This window comes from Squalius cephalus (genome assembly GCF_949319135.1).
Source record: "Squalius cephalus genome assembly, chromosome: 4".
Lineage (NCBI taxonomy): Eukaryota > Metazoa > Chordata > Actinopteri > Cypriniformes > Leuciscidae > Squalius > Squalius cephalus.
This window is the reverse complement of record NC_137125.1, coordinates 21,304,207-21,321,975: the sequence shown is the minus strand read 5'-3', so window position 1 is coordinate 21,321,975 and position 17,769 is coordinate 21,304,207. Positions and strand designations below refer to the sequence as shown.

Below are 17,769 nucleotides of genomic sequence, written 5' to 3'. Positions count from 1 at the left end.
GTGAATACATTTAGGGTTGATTTAAGTTCTTATATTTAACCCTACTAATGTGACCCACCGTTTTATCCTTAACGATGTTATTTATTTTTATTACGAAATCCCAAAATTGTCATCTCTTGAATATGTTGTTAATTATTTTTTATTTTTTTATATATCCAAACATTTTCATCCACAAGCAAAAGTGGCTAACTGCTTTATTTTTTCCTCTTTTTCTTGTTGAATTTAACTGTCGTTTCATCCCTCAGGCCTATAAATAACAAACAAAAAAAACTTTTTAAAAATGTATTATAATGAATTATTTAAGAAAATATATATTGAGATATTCAACCTTGTAGGTTCTTTTTTCCTGTGTAAAAAATCTCATATTATGTATGCAAACCCATATATATTATGGCGCTGAGGAAACCCGTTCTAGGTAGGGCTGTCGAGTTACTGATGTTATGAGATCTGTAAAAAATCTAATTATGTATGCAAACCCATAATATATATATATATATATTGGGTTTGCATACATAATGAGATTTTTTACAGATCTCATAACATCAGTAACTCGACAGCCCTACCTAGAACGGGTTTCCTCAGCGTTTGTAATGTCTGCACAAAGGGAAGCTGTGCGAAGATTCGCCTTTGGAGGAAAACTGTTGATTTTATACTCGAAAAATTTAAGTATCATTAATATTAAAAATTAATATTACCTCAGAATGAATTGCATTGCTATCCCACCCCAAAACATACAATAATAACAACGATAAATGCTGACCAATACTTAATTATATTACTTTTTACTGAAAATGATATAATTCAATAAAACAAACAAATTGTAATGTATGTCATATGACATAGCTATGCATGATTGAATACACTCTAGATGTGTATATAATGAACATATCTACATTTTCTTTCAAACAATTAAATAAAACATTAATTAAATAATTATATTTTATTTACTGACAACAATGAGAAATATTAATAAATTAGTAAAAGAATGAATGAAAGTCACCATCACACAATAAACAAATGCACAAGTCAACACATGAAACAAAGCTTTATTCAAACTACAATCATGTATGTAGACTACAGGCACTGAACCCCACATCCTTCTGCCATCTCAACACAGCGGTTCCCATTCTGCGGCTCTGATGAATCAGCTGAGCGCCAGAGGTGAGCCGTTCCTTCGTGCCTGAGGCTGTTACGTGATGTGTTGTGCTTCACAATCTGAGGCAATAAGGGCAAGTGGAGTGATGGAGGGACTCGTAAGGGCTGGTGGAGTGATGAAGGGTCTCATAAGGGCAGGTGGAGTGATGGAGGGTCTCGTAAGGGCAGGTGGAGTGATGGAGGGTCTCGTAAGGGCAGGTGGAGTTATGGAGGGACTCATAAGGGCAGGTGGAGTGATGGAGGGTCTCGTAAGGGCAGGTGGAGTGATGGAGGGTCTCGTAAGAGCTGGTGGAGTGATGGAGGGACTCATCCATGGCACCATCTCCAGGATTCAGCTCTGGGCTCTTCATCCTCAGTGCTCACACCAGTCTGCTGACATTTCAGATCCTACAAAATGCACAAACATAACACAAAAGCAGTAATTTTAACCGCACAATGTCATTTGATTTCAGTTATTTAGAAGACAAAAACGCTTTTTTTCCACAAATGCCGGCATCATCTTTCCTTGCAGGTCCTGCTCCACCATAAAAGATCTACAGCAAATGCACAGAAATCAAGAATCAGAAAGGTGCTGTAATAGCTCTGTTTGAAATTACAATAATTAAAATAAACTACAACTTAAGATTTAAATAGTTGTTATTCATTTCTGTAGTGTCACTCAAAGCCTTCATGAGCCACTCTCCACCGGATAAACACACACATCTGTTCATCTGACCCTGTAACATCCAGACAAGATCCACGTTACCTCTGTGTTTTATGAACTCAACACTACATTTACATGTTGAGGTTGTTTTAACTTTTTATCCAACATAAATGTTCCTCAATTTATCAATGGACAAATAAAATAGATAACTTATGTTTAACGTTAGTTACTTTATAGATTTGTTCTATAAATTTGTTCTATAGATTTGTTCTAATAGCACACATTCGTCACTCAGATGTCTATTTCATGTTGTGATATTTCAAGATGTTCCTGTCAGATGTAAATAGACATTTAAAATAAGAGTCTTTAAGATGTATATGGTTTATGTAAATCCACTTTAGAGACGTAACATACGTGTCCTTACTGGAGCTCCCCTGTTAGCTATAACGTTACATAATAAAACGTGTTTTTACAGCAAAATCACAACTATACTTTACTGTGTAATGTCTTTACACCTTCAACAATTCAACAGTTTACTCTACAGTAGTTCAACACATGCAATTTTAATAAAAGGAACCGTGTTTACTCACATTTGAAAGCACCCGTGTCGCTGATCTCTGCGATGATTGATAATGACGTATCCTCTCGCGTGGCCTCCTGGGATAGAAGAGTATCCATCGGTCGAGCACTCGAAAATCTGGCCGGAAGCAGTAAGCCATCCGGGAACTTCTCGCCTACTCTTTTATGAATACTGATGTTTCGAACGTACTGCTTCCTTCACGTACTGTTTTCGCCTACTATATAGTAGGAAAGTAGGCATATTCAAACGCACTTAAGTCCGAATCTCGCGATAATTAGTACGTCACCCAGGTAATTCTCGCCTACTCTTCTGGATTCGTACATACTTTTTCGCTCGCCTACTCTTTTTCCCATACTAAATAGTAGGGAAGTATGCGGTTTGGAACGCAGCACCAGTGTTTTGCTCGCGGTTGGACCGTACCAATTCCACTGGGGGGGTGGAGCGGGGGGTGGGGATGCATTAACCATAGGCAGAGCGCTGTAGCGTTTGAAGATGGTGAGTGCGCACGCGGCTGGGGCTTTCTCTCTGCTCGTTCTTATGCGGGAAAAAAAAGAGATCCCGGCCAGTCTTGGAGCCCGAAACAGGAAAAGTGTAACATCTTTAACTAAAATTTTATAACCTATTTGGTCAGTAACTTCATCCAACATCATTCATTTGATGAATGCTCAAGCCCGATTTTAGGCTATCCTCAAGTCCGAGTCAAAGCACGAGTCATCAGTCCGCGAGTCCAAGTCAAGTCACGAGTCCAGAGAATAGGGACTCGAGTCGGACTCGAGTCCGAGTCCAGGACTCGAGTACTCCATCACTGACCTAAAACAATAATTAGGCTAGCCTACTAATGATTACTTATAATAGTAGGCTAGCTATTAATAAATCCTTATGTTATTTAATCGGTGATGGCTTATTCTGTTTGTCGACAACTTATAAACACATTAAATAAAAGAGGTTAGATAATTATATAAAAAGTATGGAGATTGAGTCAAAAGGACCAAGATTGAGCGTGCACGCGCAATATCTCAGCGAGTCAGCGAATGCAGAGCGAATTTTGAAAGTGCAACCCGACATTCGTGTGAGAGAGAAGGAAATTCGCCTGCGAAGAGATTCGCTCTTGCGCATTAACAACCACTCAAGTGGTACAATAATACGCTCTTGACAGTCGTTATTAAAATTAAACGATATTTAATTTTAATATCGTGAATTTATTAATGAAAGTGTGAAAGTTCTGACACAAAACGACGTTGTTACGTATCCTCACGCTTTTTTAAGTGGGTATACGGAAATCCTTGGCCTTTTCTAGTGGGTATACGGCGTATACCTGCGTATCACGTAGACTACACCACTGCGATAAATCATGGACAGACTCAGACATGCCATACACATAATGCTACAGCGCTCTAATGCCTATGGTTAATGCATCCACATCCCCCCAACCCCCGCTCCACCCCCCAGTGGAACTGGTACGGTCCAACCGCGAGCAAAACACAGAGAAATGGAAAATCACAGCAATGAGTAATTTTCAATGAGTTTGTTCAAAAATCAGACTCGGACGCAATGAACCCAGCTTGTAGAATTGAAAATTAAGAAACAATTATCTGTTTGTGAATTATTCCAAAGAAATGGAAAATGAAAGTTTGAAGCCAATTTTTCATTTGGTTCATTTTGATGGTGCAAATTGAACAGAGAACTGCAAAGCGTTACACGGACCTGAGCTCAATCCGTGTATCATTCGTTCAGTCGTTTTTTGATTTAATATTGAAAGTAGAAAAATGAGAAACGGTTCCTTTTTTCGTTTTTAAATATTTTCCAAAAAACGAAAAACAAGAATTCAGCTTGATTTTTCGGTTTTCGTTCTGAGGTAGAAAAATTATTAAACAGCTTGAACATTCGATGAACATTCTACACGTGGGAGGGAATAAAACGCCCCTTTCCTCTGATTTGTCAGCCGAAGATCAAACTGTTGCGTCATCAGTTCTTACTCAGTTCCACACAGCAGAATAAGAGTACTCCGCTGCTGCAGCTGATGTGCGGATTCTTAACGTGTTTATTGCAACTACATTTCATCTTTTTCTCATCAAACAACCAGATTAACGAAGGTTTTTTTCTGTGTAAACCAGCAGTTCTCATAGAGTATTAAGTTATTTCCCCTGCTGAGGAACAAATCCAAGTGATGGCACCGGCGAATCGCCCTTTAACGACATATTATCAGTTCACTTCTGGCATTGCTAACTTGCAGTGCCGTCGCCAGACCTCAGTCTTAAGGGGGGCATATGAAATGCATGGGAGGGCACAATTATTATTAGCCTACAGTGGTCTGCGACGCGCCGGGCATAACGTCATCACGTTGGAAACACCACGCTTCACGTCATCTATCTAAGTTATTTGTCTGTGTACTCCGGTTCAAAAAGGCAGGAAAGGGCGAAAAATTCCATCTCATTTTCTCCTCTATTTTCAAAATCGTCTGACATCTTTGTTTTAATAAAGTTGAACTTATGCATTTTTCGCATGGCTATAACAGGGTCATTTAGAAAATGGGCATGGCAAAATGCACTCAAATCCTAAACGAAAACTCAGAACTTCACGAAAATTGGTGGGCATATGTGCCATAACATTCTAAACAAGCATGCAAAATTTCATGGAGATCGGACCATAGGTGGCGCTATAACTGTCAAAAAACTTTGAAAACTATATATTTCCTATGGTAAATTGCCTGTATTGGCTGTAAATTGACTTTTCCATCTATGATGTCAGTGGTTAAAAGTTTGCTAAATGAAACTTAATGTCTTTTAATGCTTATGTGCTTAAAGGCCTTAAATGCTTGAACCCCGTTAAATGCTGCTTGCAGCTTTAATTTATTATTATGATTTAAAAAAAAATCTTTCGTGACATTTCCAACGTGATGACGTAATGCCCGGCGCGTCGCAGACCAGCACAAGACGAACAATAGTGGTTAAAAAGTATATAAATGTTTATTTTTTTAGAAAATGACCGATCATTTCGCTAGATAAGACCCTATTCCTAAACTGGGATTGTGCAGAGCCCTTTGAAGCACTTCAGAGCCCTTTGAAACTGCATTGATTTGAACTTCAACATGTTGGTTACCGTTGAAGTCCATTGTGTGGATAAAAATCCTGAAATGTTTTCCTCAAAAAACTTAATTTCTTTTACACTGAAGAAAGAAAGACATGGACATCTTGGATGGCATTGGGGTGAGTAAATTATCAGGAAATTTTCATTTTGAGGTGAACTAATCCTTTAAGCCAGGGGTTTTCAAATTGGGTGAATGTGAGCCTCTCCTTAGAGTAGGTAAGGACAACCGAGCCCCCCCTTCCCCAAAATCCTGTCCGCCTGCCCTAACCCACACACGCCTCGGCAGTAAATGCCATCTTCTGTGTGTTCCGGAATCCAGGCAATGATGAGTTTCAATAACAACTGATAAAATGTAAATATTTTTTAATATTGTATTTTATTTACAATTTTTTTTAAGAAGTGCATTCATAAATGATTCTTTGCAACAGCAAATAACTTCCAACTTTATGCAGGCCTAATTGAGGCTACTTTTAAAAATCACAGAACATCAGTAGGCCTAACCATAAGTCAACAAAACATGCTTAACATGTGAATGTTACAAGTGTGAAACTTGTGTCTGGGCCTTAAATGGAGAGTTCACTTTAAAATGAAAATTCTGTCATCATAGGCTACTCACCCTCAAGTTGTTTCAAACCTGTATGAATTTATTTCTTCTGCTGAACACAAAGGAAGATATTTTGAAGAATGTCAGTAACCAAACAGTTAACTGGTCCCATTGACCTCCATAGTAAGAAAAAAATATATACTATGGAGGTCAATGGGACCAGTTAACTGTTTGGTTACTGACATTCTTCAAAATATCTTGCTTTGTGTTCAGCAGAAGAAAGAAATTCATACAGGTTTGAAACAACTTGAGGGTGAGTAGCCTATGATGACAGAATTTTCATTTTAAAGTGAACTATCTCTTTAAGCGCACATTTGAATGCACATCGTCTCGAACAAAATCAGCACAATGGACAGCTCTCTGATCAATGAACGATAACGCTTTTTGTTCACGGAACGCATAATAACACATAACAGTCAACTGCATTTAAGGCATGTTATCAGATCAAACAGATTTGCATTACTTTTTTTTTTTTCAGCCACATAAAATTTCAGATTTAAACAGCCAACAAAATGCACCATTCACGTCATTTGCACGTGTCATACACGTCATTTGCACGTGTCATTCAGGTCATTTGAATTTTGAACTTTGAATTTATCCGCCCATATCAGTGGGAACAATGAGGACGCGCTTTTGATGCGCAGAGGTGTTCGATGCGGGGCTGCACTGCATAAAGAAATAAACGCAAGACGACCTCCACCTGCAGCCTTGATCTGTATTTGTTTTTAATCATGGTCAGTGCGGAAAACCCACACTCACACAAGTAAGTGGAGGTGAAGGGGATTAGGACTTTCATAGCCTTAGTGGAGATCTGGCGGAACTCGCTCTCCACAGACAACCAGAAACGCGTGATCGGCATTTCTACCAGTCTCTGCTTCAAGTCCACATTCGAGCTGAGATCGACCAGGGCCTCCTCCTCCTGCAGGCTCAGTCCATCACTGGGTGTGGTGGGGAAAGAGAACGGATTTCTCACCCACTGATTTCCCATTGCGTCCTCTCCAAAATACTCGCCAAACTGTTCACGCAACCCATTCAAATGCGCAATGATGACCGGTTGGACAGAATTAAGAGGCAGCCCTGTCTTCTCCGCAACATCCTCCAGGGTTGGGAACATTTCCACAGAACCTCGTTCAACACGAGCACACCACAAGTCCAGTTTTTTCCTGAACCCAGACACTTGGTCGTGTGCCGAAAAGACGTGGCACTCTTTGCCCTGGAGAGAGGTGTTGAGGGAGTTGATCCTATCAAAGATGTCGGAGAGATAGGCCAACATAGCAAGCCAGTTCATGTCTGCCAGATGTTTTGCCAGTGGGGAGTTAATCTCGGTGAGGAAGAGGAGGACTTCTTCGCGCAAATCGCACAGCCTGGTGAGGACTTTGCCCCGAGAGAGCCACCTGACCTCGGAGTGCAGGAGCAGCTGCTGGAAGTTAGCGCCCATCTCATTGCAGAGAATCGAGAATAGACAGGCGTTTAAGGCACGCGATTTAATTATATTCACAATTTTGACAGCCTCATCAAGAACTGCACGCAATTCTTGGGGCATCCTTTTTGTTGCTAAAGCCTGACGATGGATAATGCAGTGCTTCCAGACAGCCGCAGGGGCAACTGCCTGCACCTGTTTTACCAGACCGCTGTGACGGCCAGTCATTGCTCTTGCCCCATCAGTGCATATCCCACAGCACCGGCCCCAGTCAAGGCAATTGGACTGGTAAAAGTTATTCATGGCCTTGAAAAGTTCGTCAGCTGTTGTGCGGGCAGGTAGAGGAACGCAAAAAAAAAATTCTTCCTGCACACTGAGGTCTTTGATAAAGCGAACGTACACCATCAGTTGAGCACAGTGTGCGACGTCAGTGGACTCATCCAGCTGAATGGCATGAAAGGGGCTTTCACGAACACAGTCCAGGACCTGCTCTTTGACACCACAAGCCATGTCTGATATTCGTCGCTGGATGGTATTGTCAGACATGGGGATCGCATCAAGTTTAGCAGCAGCTGCTTCTCCCAGCATCACTGAACACATATCTCTAGCTGCAGGGAGAAGCAATGTTTCGCCAATGTTATGGGGTTTGCCTGCCTTCGCTATACGTAGCGCGACACGATACGATGCTTCTGTCGCCTTTATGTTAACAGTGCCAAACGACTGTATTATTGTTTTTTGTGACTGCAAATCATCACGCTTCCTCTCAAAAAACTCAACGGGCTTGTTCACTAAATTTGTGTGCTTGGTTTCAATGTGACGCCGAAGTTTGCATGGTCTCATGCTATCATTTGCCAGCACCTCCTTGCAGACCACACACTGCGGTAGAGGTGCGGCCTCGGACCCCGACCAGGTGAATCCTAACTTTAAGTATTCAGGATCATATTTCCTACGTTTTTTGCTGGGTCCTGTCTCCTCCTTTAATGCTGACTTCTGTTGACTTTGGACAAGGAAACGATGCATTTTTTAAAGCTAATACACGCAGTTACAGATATCAATAGAGCTGTTTTCAAATGATCGCTATGGCAACGTAGAACAACAAGCCGATAACAAACTTCCGGTTTGCGTTCGGCTGAATTACTGCTATCAGTTCGATTTCGACAGTTATAGTGAATTGTTAATGTACCTTTTTGTTTTTGTTAAAGCTTAATAAAAATTTGTTTAAAAAAAGTTTGATTTCGACATAGTATGCGTGCTGAGAGTGTGTGCAACAAGCAAGAATAAGATGTGTATTTGTAAATCCGGTGACACTCGTGCGTTGATTTGTATCAGTAAACTAGTCTTTTCTGTCTGTGTCGGCTGCAAAAATTAAGTTGAAGATCGCCATCTCCGTATTGAACGTGCCTATAGAGAGAAATGCACATCATGGATTACACTGAGTAACGTTAGCTATTTCTTTTAGTTTTGAATAGTTTCGTTTAAAGAAATGTAAAGCTTTCTTAAATATTTTTCATGTATAACGTTAAGAGGCATAAACTGAGTTTCGATTCATTTATAATTTAAATTAAAGAGATATGAGATATGAATTTATGATCACGCGTGCAAAGTGACTGCGGCGCGCCAGCGTCTCCATGATTTATATTGACTGCTATATTTATATTTATTAAATCCAGGCAATTTGTTGATGAAACATTTATTAAAATTAAGATACAATTTATACAAAACGAAATTCACTTTAAACTAAAAGTCTTTCTACAAAACAAAACTTTATGAAGTGGTCAATCATGTCTGACCCACTCCATTTCCCCGATATATCCTATCTTACTCATGGTGTTCACTTTTCATAAGCAACATATAGATGGAAAAAAAAATAACATTATAATATTTTAACATATGAAACTAAATGCGCTTATATAATGGCTACAACACAGTCTATTAGGCACATTCAAGTTAATTCTCAAATTAATTTTCAAATGATTGAAAAAAATAAACATAGGCCTACCCCTTAAAAAAAAAATATAAAAAAATATATACATTTTGTATTGCAGTTTTTTCTAAGTACAAGAAACACTCTTTCTGCGTAGAGTGCTGGGCAACAGGTCAAGGAATAGACGTTGGATCCCCCCTTTTCCCCACCCCTCTAGGGGTCAGCCAGCTGTTTTTTTCGTTGTTTTTGTTTTCCGTTTATATATATATATATATATATTAGAGGTGGGCATAGATTAATTTTTTTAATCTAGATTAATCTAGATTAATTTTGAAATTAATCTAGATTAATCTAGATTAAAATGGCTCATTTGAATTCTGCCGAAGGCATTCAGAATATGTGTGCTACCCAAATAATGACTATAAAAGTAAGTCTTTGAGAACGGGTTTCTCCAGCCAGGTGGCGCATTAGACCAGGGGCTCATCTCCTGTTTCCAAAATGCATCACAAACTGCTTGAGAAAGCTGTTCTACTCATAGACTGTAAAAGGTTACTACTGTACTGTTACCGTACGTAGGCAACATTAGGTAGGCCTATGTTATTATCAACTACTATAGGCTATCAATTAGGGATGGGCGATATGGCCTAAAATCCATATTGTGATATACATTGCAGCCTCTTGCGATAACGATATTATAATAAAACCATTTCAGAACAGGTTACACAGACCCTGCTAAACAACTGCTAAATTTTTTTTTTTTTTTTTGAAAGGGTGTATGTAGTTTTGAGAACATATATTGTGCAAAACTGTAAGTATACAACATAATTTTGCAGATAAATAAAATTTAAGTACACTAGCTGCTGAGACTTAAGTAGGTCTAATGTTTATTATGGCTTGGAGCTTATGAAACCCCAAATTTAAAATGAGAATATTGTCTAACTGATGTCTTTTCAGTTAAAAAGAAACACAACAACGATTCTTAAAATCGGGCGCTTTTAATAAAAAGAGATTGTGCTACACCACTCACTAAGATATATTGGGAATAATACGCGCGCGCTGGTATTCAGTGATATGTTTCGTTTTGAATTTGAGGTGGTAGAACGGATTAGTCGTGTGTTAACTTACCGAACTGACACAGTCTACGTCGGACGGCTTAAATCCGAACCAAGTCCAAATAATGGATGTTGCACGGATCTTTTACACCAGCTTTCACTTTCAGCCGTGTTTACTTAAAGGGTTACTTCAGGATTTAGCATTAAGCTTTGTATTAGTAGAAAACCTGTAGTATTTTCGAATTACCATGCTTTCCCCCCTCATATCCCCCTGAGAGGAGAGATTTATGTATTTTTTGTCTGGAAAAAATCCTCCGATGACGCAAAAATCGTCATTTTGCGTCATCGGAGGATTTTCTGTCCAGAGGCTAAAGACTACAGCCAGTAGATGGCGTTGTTCCGCATGTTTTCAGCCCGCCCATACAGGGTGGGATCTCACTCACAGAATGTACACAGTATCAGCCGTCTTTCTTTGGAAGCTAAGCTAGCAGGCTCTTGTTCTGTGGAGAAAGCTGAATAATAGGAGAAAGCTGAGTAAGTAGGGGTTACCATCTTCCTTTTCCCGGACTTGTCCGGCGGGCGAGACTGTTAAAAATGTCCGGGATTCAGCTTTTGCGTTCTGCGGTCGCCATTCATTGTTTACATGCACACCTCTCGTTTCAATCTAACTGAATTAATTCCGATCGGTGAATCTGACTGTAGGGTTTACATGAACGCTAAACAAGTGATCGGTTGATGTGCGTTTTACCCTTGCTAAGAAAATTTCCGCTCCTCCGTGAGAGATGCGAGACCCGGCGCGTCTCAGTAATGACACAACCGGCCTCGCGCCATTTTCCCGCGGCCGTCAGCCTCGTCCTGCTCGCCACAGTAAACATAATGAATGAATGGCGACTGTAGAACGCAAAAGCCGAATCCCGGACATTTTGGGTCTCTAAATCCCTGGCAAACTCATCACTTACTTAGGCTAGCCTTGTTGTTTTCAACTGTGCTCTCTAACCGGTAGGCGTGGCCTCCTAAGGCAGCGAAGCAAGTGCATTCTGGGAGTTGTTGTCTTTCATCCACATAAGCCAAAAATACATTTTCTGGCTTTTCTCAGTCTAGAAAGCTCCAAATTCAAAAATTTCTCCACATTTCTTCTACTTAAATGACCTATTTTAAATACACATTCATCTTCCCAGAGGTGAAGTATCCCTTTAAGATGACGACGAATGTGATGCGTTGCAGCCGGGTGTTCCTCGCGGCCGCGGGTAGATTGCGTCATCATAGCTTGTGTAGTATTAGCCAGCTCCCAACGCTACCAACCCAAATTGGAGAATAGATTAACGGCGATATTTTTTTTATCGCGCGATAAGAGTTTTTTATCGCGCGCAGCGCGTTAACGCCGATAACGGCCCACCACTAATATATATATATATATATATATATATATATACAAAATCTGAATTAAAATGTGTTTGATTTAAGCCTACATTTCAAAATTTTGTGTCATAACATTTCTTGTTTTTAGCCTTTCGCACGTACGATCACACCGGTGTAATCAGTCTAGGCTGGTCCCACACACCGGTGTGATCAGAACGGTCAGTGCATCACATTAAAATCAAATGTTGAATTTAGCCAGAGACAAGCGCGCTCAGAGCTGTCATATATCGCAACTTTTCAGTGTTTTCAACCACATACTGTTTATTTTAGGTTTCAGACATATAAATTCACATACGTAGGCTAGGCTAAAAAAACAATACATTTAGAATTTGTAAAATACACACTGATGTCTATGGAAGAGGTAATAGGCCTAATAATCCTTTCCATTATAATTCGACACGTTTTATTCATACATTGTGTAAGTAACTTTAATGTTTACTCTATTCTTCTCCCAGTTCACCAGCCACTTACTTTAATGTATTTCGGGAGAAGTGGATGAATTCACGTGTTGTAAATCCAACATATCCGATTCTCTGAACTGCGTCTGCGGCACAAACTAACATGCCGGCGCCCATCGCGCATACAGCTCAACTAACGCGATCTTTATAAAGGTGTTTAAACAACAATACACTTCCACTTGCATGTATTTGACAATCGGAATATCAGATATTTCATAGCTCGCTGAACTCCAGACACACACGGCCACGTTTTCTGTGCGTTTATGGCCCTGTTCTGCGTAAATGTATTGCCTCTTTTGACGCGTTTTGACAGATTTCATTGAAGGTAAATTGGAGCGGCCACACTGAGCTGTGCGTAACGCCCACACACGTGAAGTGAACAAGACAGAGGCTGTCCGGGACTGTCTGAAATGGTTAACTCTGTGGCGATGCATGTGCAAAACAGATTTAACTAATCATAAAGTCAATCAGGATACATAACAGGCCTACACTAACTTTTGTGTTGAAAACAGTCAGGTGCCATACATAAAATCCTTCAGTTTTCGAGTGTTGTTTGTGCACCTGACAACGGCACACGTTGAGCCAGAAGGAGTCATTGCTTAATCTGTCAGCATTACTACTTATCAGTAATCAGTCCACTCGTTTGTACCGCGACGCAAGTATCCCGCGTAGCTTTTACCCAGAATACCGCGACGCGAGTATATGGTTTATTTTTATTTTCTCTTCACATGTCGCGCCTCCCCTGTGACTCTTTGGCGCCCCCCAGGGGAGGCGCGCCTCACCTATTGAAAACCGCTGCTTTATAGGGCATTTAATCAGGCGTGCCATCATGCGGTCAGATCATTTTTTTTCTTTTAATTATTCTGTCAGTAGTATATTGACAAAGTGTCTAATTGTAACATTTGCTAATATTTTTATTCAAAACCACAATGTCAATGTAATGATTTTAGTCAGTTTTGGTTTCCAGTGTTCTGTGCCTGTTTTGCCTTCCTGAATTCAGAATACACGACACCGCTTTCAACTAAAACCATAACACCTTTTATGCGTTTTGGCTGTTCATTTACACAACAACTCGTTTTGGGTGCCTGAAATCGCTAACTTTTGAAAACGGGTTTCAACGTTTTTGAAAACAGTCTCTGTGTAATTAACAAAAAGGCAAATCTCTGATGACGTCATGCACATGTGTATTACATGTTCAGTCTATAGTGTTCCATCACCATCTACTGGCATGGCAGCAGAATACAGCGGTCATTTTCGTGGATCCGTGTGGATGGGTATAGTTTGACAACAATGTTGTCTGCTAAAAACGGAAAACTTTTTATGCGTTTTGGCTGTTCATTTACACGACAACAGCCTTCTGGGGGCCTGAAAAAAAAAAACTTTTGAAAATGGGTTGCTGTTATCATCTCCATGTAAACTACAAAAACTTGAATTTGTTAAAATGGTGACGTCATGCGCATACACATTACATGTTCAGTCTATAGGCACATAGTGTCGTTGCCAACTACTGGCCTGGCATGAATAATAGTGTTTTTAGTCATTTTTGCGGATCTGTGTGAATGCGAAAAACATGAAGGAAAAACTTTTGTGGCAGTCAATGTGGTTGAGAAAGAGAAGCTGCATGTTTCAAATCAATAAAAATACCAAACTGATATCTAAAAATCATGTTGTAAAGTGACTAAAAACATCATCGGGCCTTTGCAGGAGACGGCAGCTGGCTGGCGGACCAAACTAAAACCGAAAGATGAAGCTGCATATTTGTCATCCATGTTCTAAGATAAGGATGGATTTGAAATAAAATATATAAAATCATTTAAACGTGAATTACACAGGCCTGTGTTTAAGTATTGTTTTTACTGCCCCTTTTTCCTGACTAATCTGTTCAAGGAGTTTTAAGCTGTCGCCACTTTCAAAAGGGAGATTTTCTGGTTGAATATTGACGAGAAGTCATAACTAAACAAGAATATGAAATAAGGCACAGAGTATGCCATAGTGTGCTCAAAGTTTATTTGTTTGAATTCCGTTTAATGGAAAACCATTATATTATGTATACTGCTGTACTTAATTTACAAAGTGGTAGGTCACCCAGAGATACATACTCTGCTATTTTTTGACTACTACAAGTAAAAGTAGCAGTAGTGGTAAACTAGGATGAGAAGTCCATCCAAAAACATAAGTTTTTAATTATTCAGCGAAACTTGCATTTAGTTATTGTGTGATTCAGTCAGTGTTATTACACTGTCCAGTTGACATTGTGTTCTTGCTGTGTCAGGGTTGATGTTTGCTAAAGACAATGGCTGTTAAGGGAGACTTGTGAAAACTTGTGATTTTGCATATCATTATATTTTATGCAATTTTAAGAGATTGTTAGTTTATTGTGTGCTGGTAAAGAGTAGCAAATAATCTAACTATCTCTTCGAAATGCAAAATACAAATATGCATAATCTGTGAGGCGCTCAACCAGCGCCTCAACCAGGCGCTCAGGTAGAGTCAGAGGAGTTTAAGATAGGTGCTCTTGGGGTAGGGAAAAAATCCAAAGGAAAACAAAAGCAGGTACCAGGCACTCAGTCAAAATAACAGGAGAAGGATCAGGTTAAAAAGCCTTTAATGAATGTGGCTTAAGTCATTTTAAAAAATATATATATGCACCAACAGGTTTCGACCAACAAAATGGTCTTCATCAGGGCAGTCACACAGAAGAAGAGAATGGCAGCAAATATAAGCAAGGTCCCTCCAAAAGGTCTTTCCACAACCGCCTATATTTTCTTATAGAAAGGCTCCGACTCTTCGAGATAAGTTGGTGCATAGTTATCTACCCCCTGAGAAGAATGAAAGTTGGCTTAAGAGACCTATTGGGTTATATCGTTGTATGAACTGTCCTCACTGTAGTAATATCATCCCCTCAAAATCTTTTGTGGATTTTAAATCTAACAGAACATTCAAAATAAAAGATTTTATAAATTGTAACACTACATTTGTTATTTACCGGTTATCGTGCCCGTGTAAGAACGTGTTTTATGTAGGTCGCACTAAAAGACGTCTACGTGATCGGTTGGCGGAACATAAATATGCCATTTGTATTAGTAGCCCTGACTATCAGATGGCCCAACACTTCCTACATATGCACAACAAGAATGATTCTTTACTAAAAATAGAGGTCCTGGAACATGTGAGACCTTTTGATAGAGGTGGTGATAGGATTCGTAGACTCAACCAGCGCGAGTCATTTTGGATCCATCAACTGGATGCGCTTCGATATCCAGGTTTGAACGATGACATAGAATTTAAATGTTTTTTGTGACATGTTACCTATGTCTGTACATTGGTTTTGGTCTCGTATTTATTTTTTACTTATGTTCATACTTGATACTTACTTTTATGTATTTCTTTTTCCTCCAGATAACCTACATTGAGGGATGTTTTTGGGAGATATTTGGGGGGTTTTTTTGTTTTGTTTTCATTATTTCTTTGTTGGTCACCTGTTGGTTTGCTTTTGTTGATTTTCCCTATCCTGTAGACCTGATTGCTTCATTGGATTAATTGACTAATTTGGACCTTATTAGGTTAATTGATGTTTTGGTTTATGGGTGTGACTTTACTTGCTTATATTTGCTGCCATTCTCTTCTTCTGTGTGACTGCCCTGATGAAGACCATTTTGTTGGTCGAAACATGTTGGTACATGTTGGTGCATATATTATTTTTTTTAAATGACCTAAGCCACATTCATTAAAGGCTTTTTAACCTGATCCTTCTCCTGTTATTTTGACTGAGTGCCTGGGACCTGCTTTTGTTTTCCTTTACAAATATGCATAAATCAGGTGTGTTAATTAAGATGACTATTTAAATATAATTATGAACTAAATTGTTTGTCTAAACAATTAAGATAACCATTTGTATATGCTAATTCAACTGACTCATTTGTCCGTGCACTGTGGATTCAATTCTTAGCTGTGACTTCCACTGATGTGAATGTGGTATTTTATTTATTTTTCAAATATGTTATTTTTTGTAGGTGCATAACTGTTTAAAATATAAATCTGTTTTAATGAATTACTGTTTGTTAAATTAGACTAGCAATGTATTTATATAATTTTTTTTTTTTTTTTATGTAGAAATGGCAAGTTCAAGTTCAAAGAAAGACCTAAATCAATGTGTGACCGGCTACATCCATAGTATCACTCCATTACGTCAAGGGATGAAGCGACCTCACTTTGAAGGAATACTGCAGGAGCGACACAAAATATCAAAGCTTATGGTATTCAAGCCAGACCTCCACAGTCATTTTCAGACTGTGAAAAAAGATAGGTAAAGTTGTTCTTTATTTATCATCATTAACTCATTTATTCAACATTTTAGCTTTTGAACAGGAATCAAAAACAAGAATTGTCTTGTTCAATCATATATAACTCCCATATTTCAGATGTCCTGTACAGCTAACTGATGTGGTCTTGCAACCAGCAAGGCATGAATATGGTGAAAAAGCCATTTTGTACATACACAAGTCGAAAATCTCGTTTGCCTTCTGTTGACTATTCCTACAACCCCACCATCTTCACCTCCCAGCAGAAGGTGACTGTGGTCACAGGTTCTGGAAATGGAATTGGAGTATCAGAAAGTAGGTAGGCTACTATTCAAACATTAAAATTAAGGTTATCATATATTTATTTTACCTTGTAACATTGATGCATGTAAAATTAAGTAACTTCTTTACAATGCATGTCCAGCACTCCTATTTTTACTTTATCTGTTAAGTTGTACCTCAGATGTGACAATTTAATTGAGTCTATAGTGCATTTTTCAATTTTGCAATAAGATACTTTTACTAAACATTTATTTGTTTTCTTAAGGTGAACATCAAAGAAAAAGCAATTGAGTTAAAAAGTGAAGGGCACAATGTCCTTCAAAATGACATCGAATTTCTCCTAGAAAAGAGAACACATGTAATTGCTGATAAAACCGGAGTGATTGAGCTAACCATGTGGGGCCTGCAACAAACAATTTAAATTGGCTCCTGGTATGATTTCACAAGCGTTTCATTTAGAACATTCCAGGGAAAATTTCTCTCCACCACAAAGGACACACAAATTTCTATGGCCGTCTGCACTGACACCACATGTACTGTAGAAGAGACCACGTCAGAAAGTATTACAGCCCAAATAATTGGCGCAAAAGTGAAACTCATTCACCTTTGCCTACTAAAACACTGTCTCCCAGATATGCCCCAGAGTGATGTCACAGATGTGACACATATTACAAATCCAATGTAATTTCTGTGCACACATCTGCCAAATTAATCATCTGACCACATGCAACGACATCAAAACAGTCAACATTGAAAACCAAGTAATTCAGTCAGCAGAGCAGATTCCCCACACCGCCACACCAGACACAATCACTGATTCTGTGTTGAACCTGCCAACAATGAC

General features: G+C 39.1%; 1 protein-coding gene across 1 annotated transcript; it reads right to left on the bottom strand.

Moving 5' to 3' along the window:
* Positions 1–6,676: 6,676 nt before the first annotated feature.
* Positions 6,677–8,089, bottom strand: LOC307157653 (zinc finger BED domain-containing protein 5-like; the record flags this gene model as incomplete). Its single annotated transcript, XM_079869583.1, has 1 exon — positions 6,677–8,089. One exon carries the CDS (start codon positions 8,087–8,089, stop codon positions 6,677–6,679), a length of 1,413 nt encoding a protein of 470 aa, XP_079725709.1.
* Positions 8,090–17,769: the final 9,680 nt, after the last annotated feature.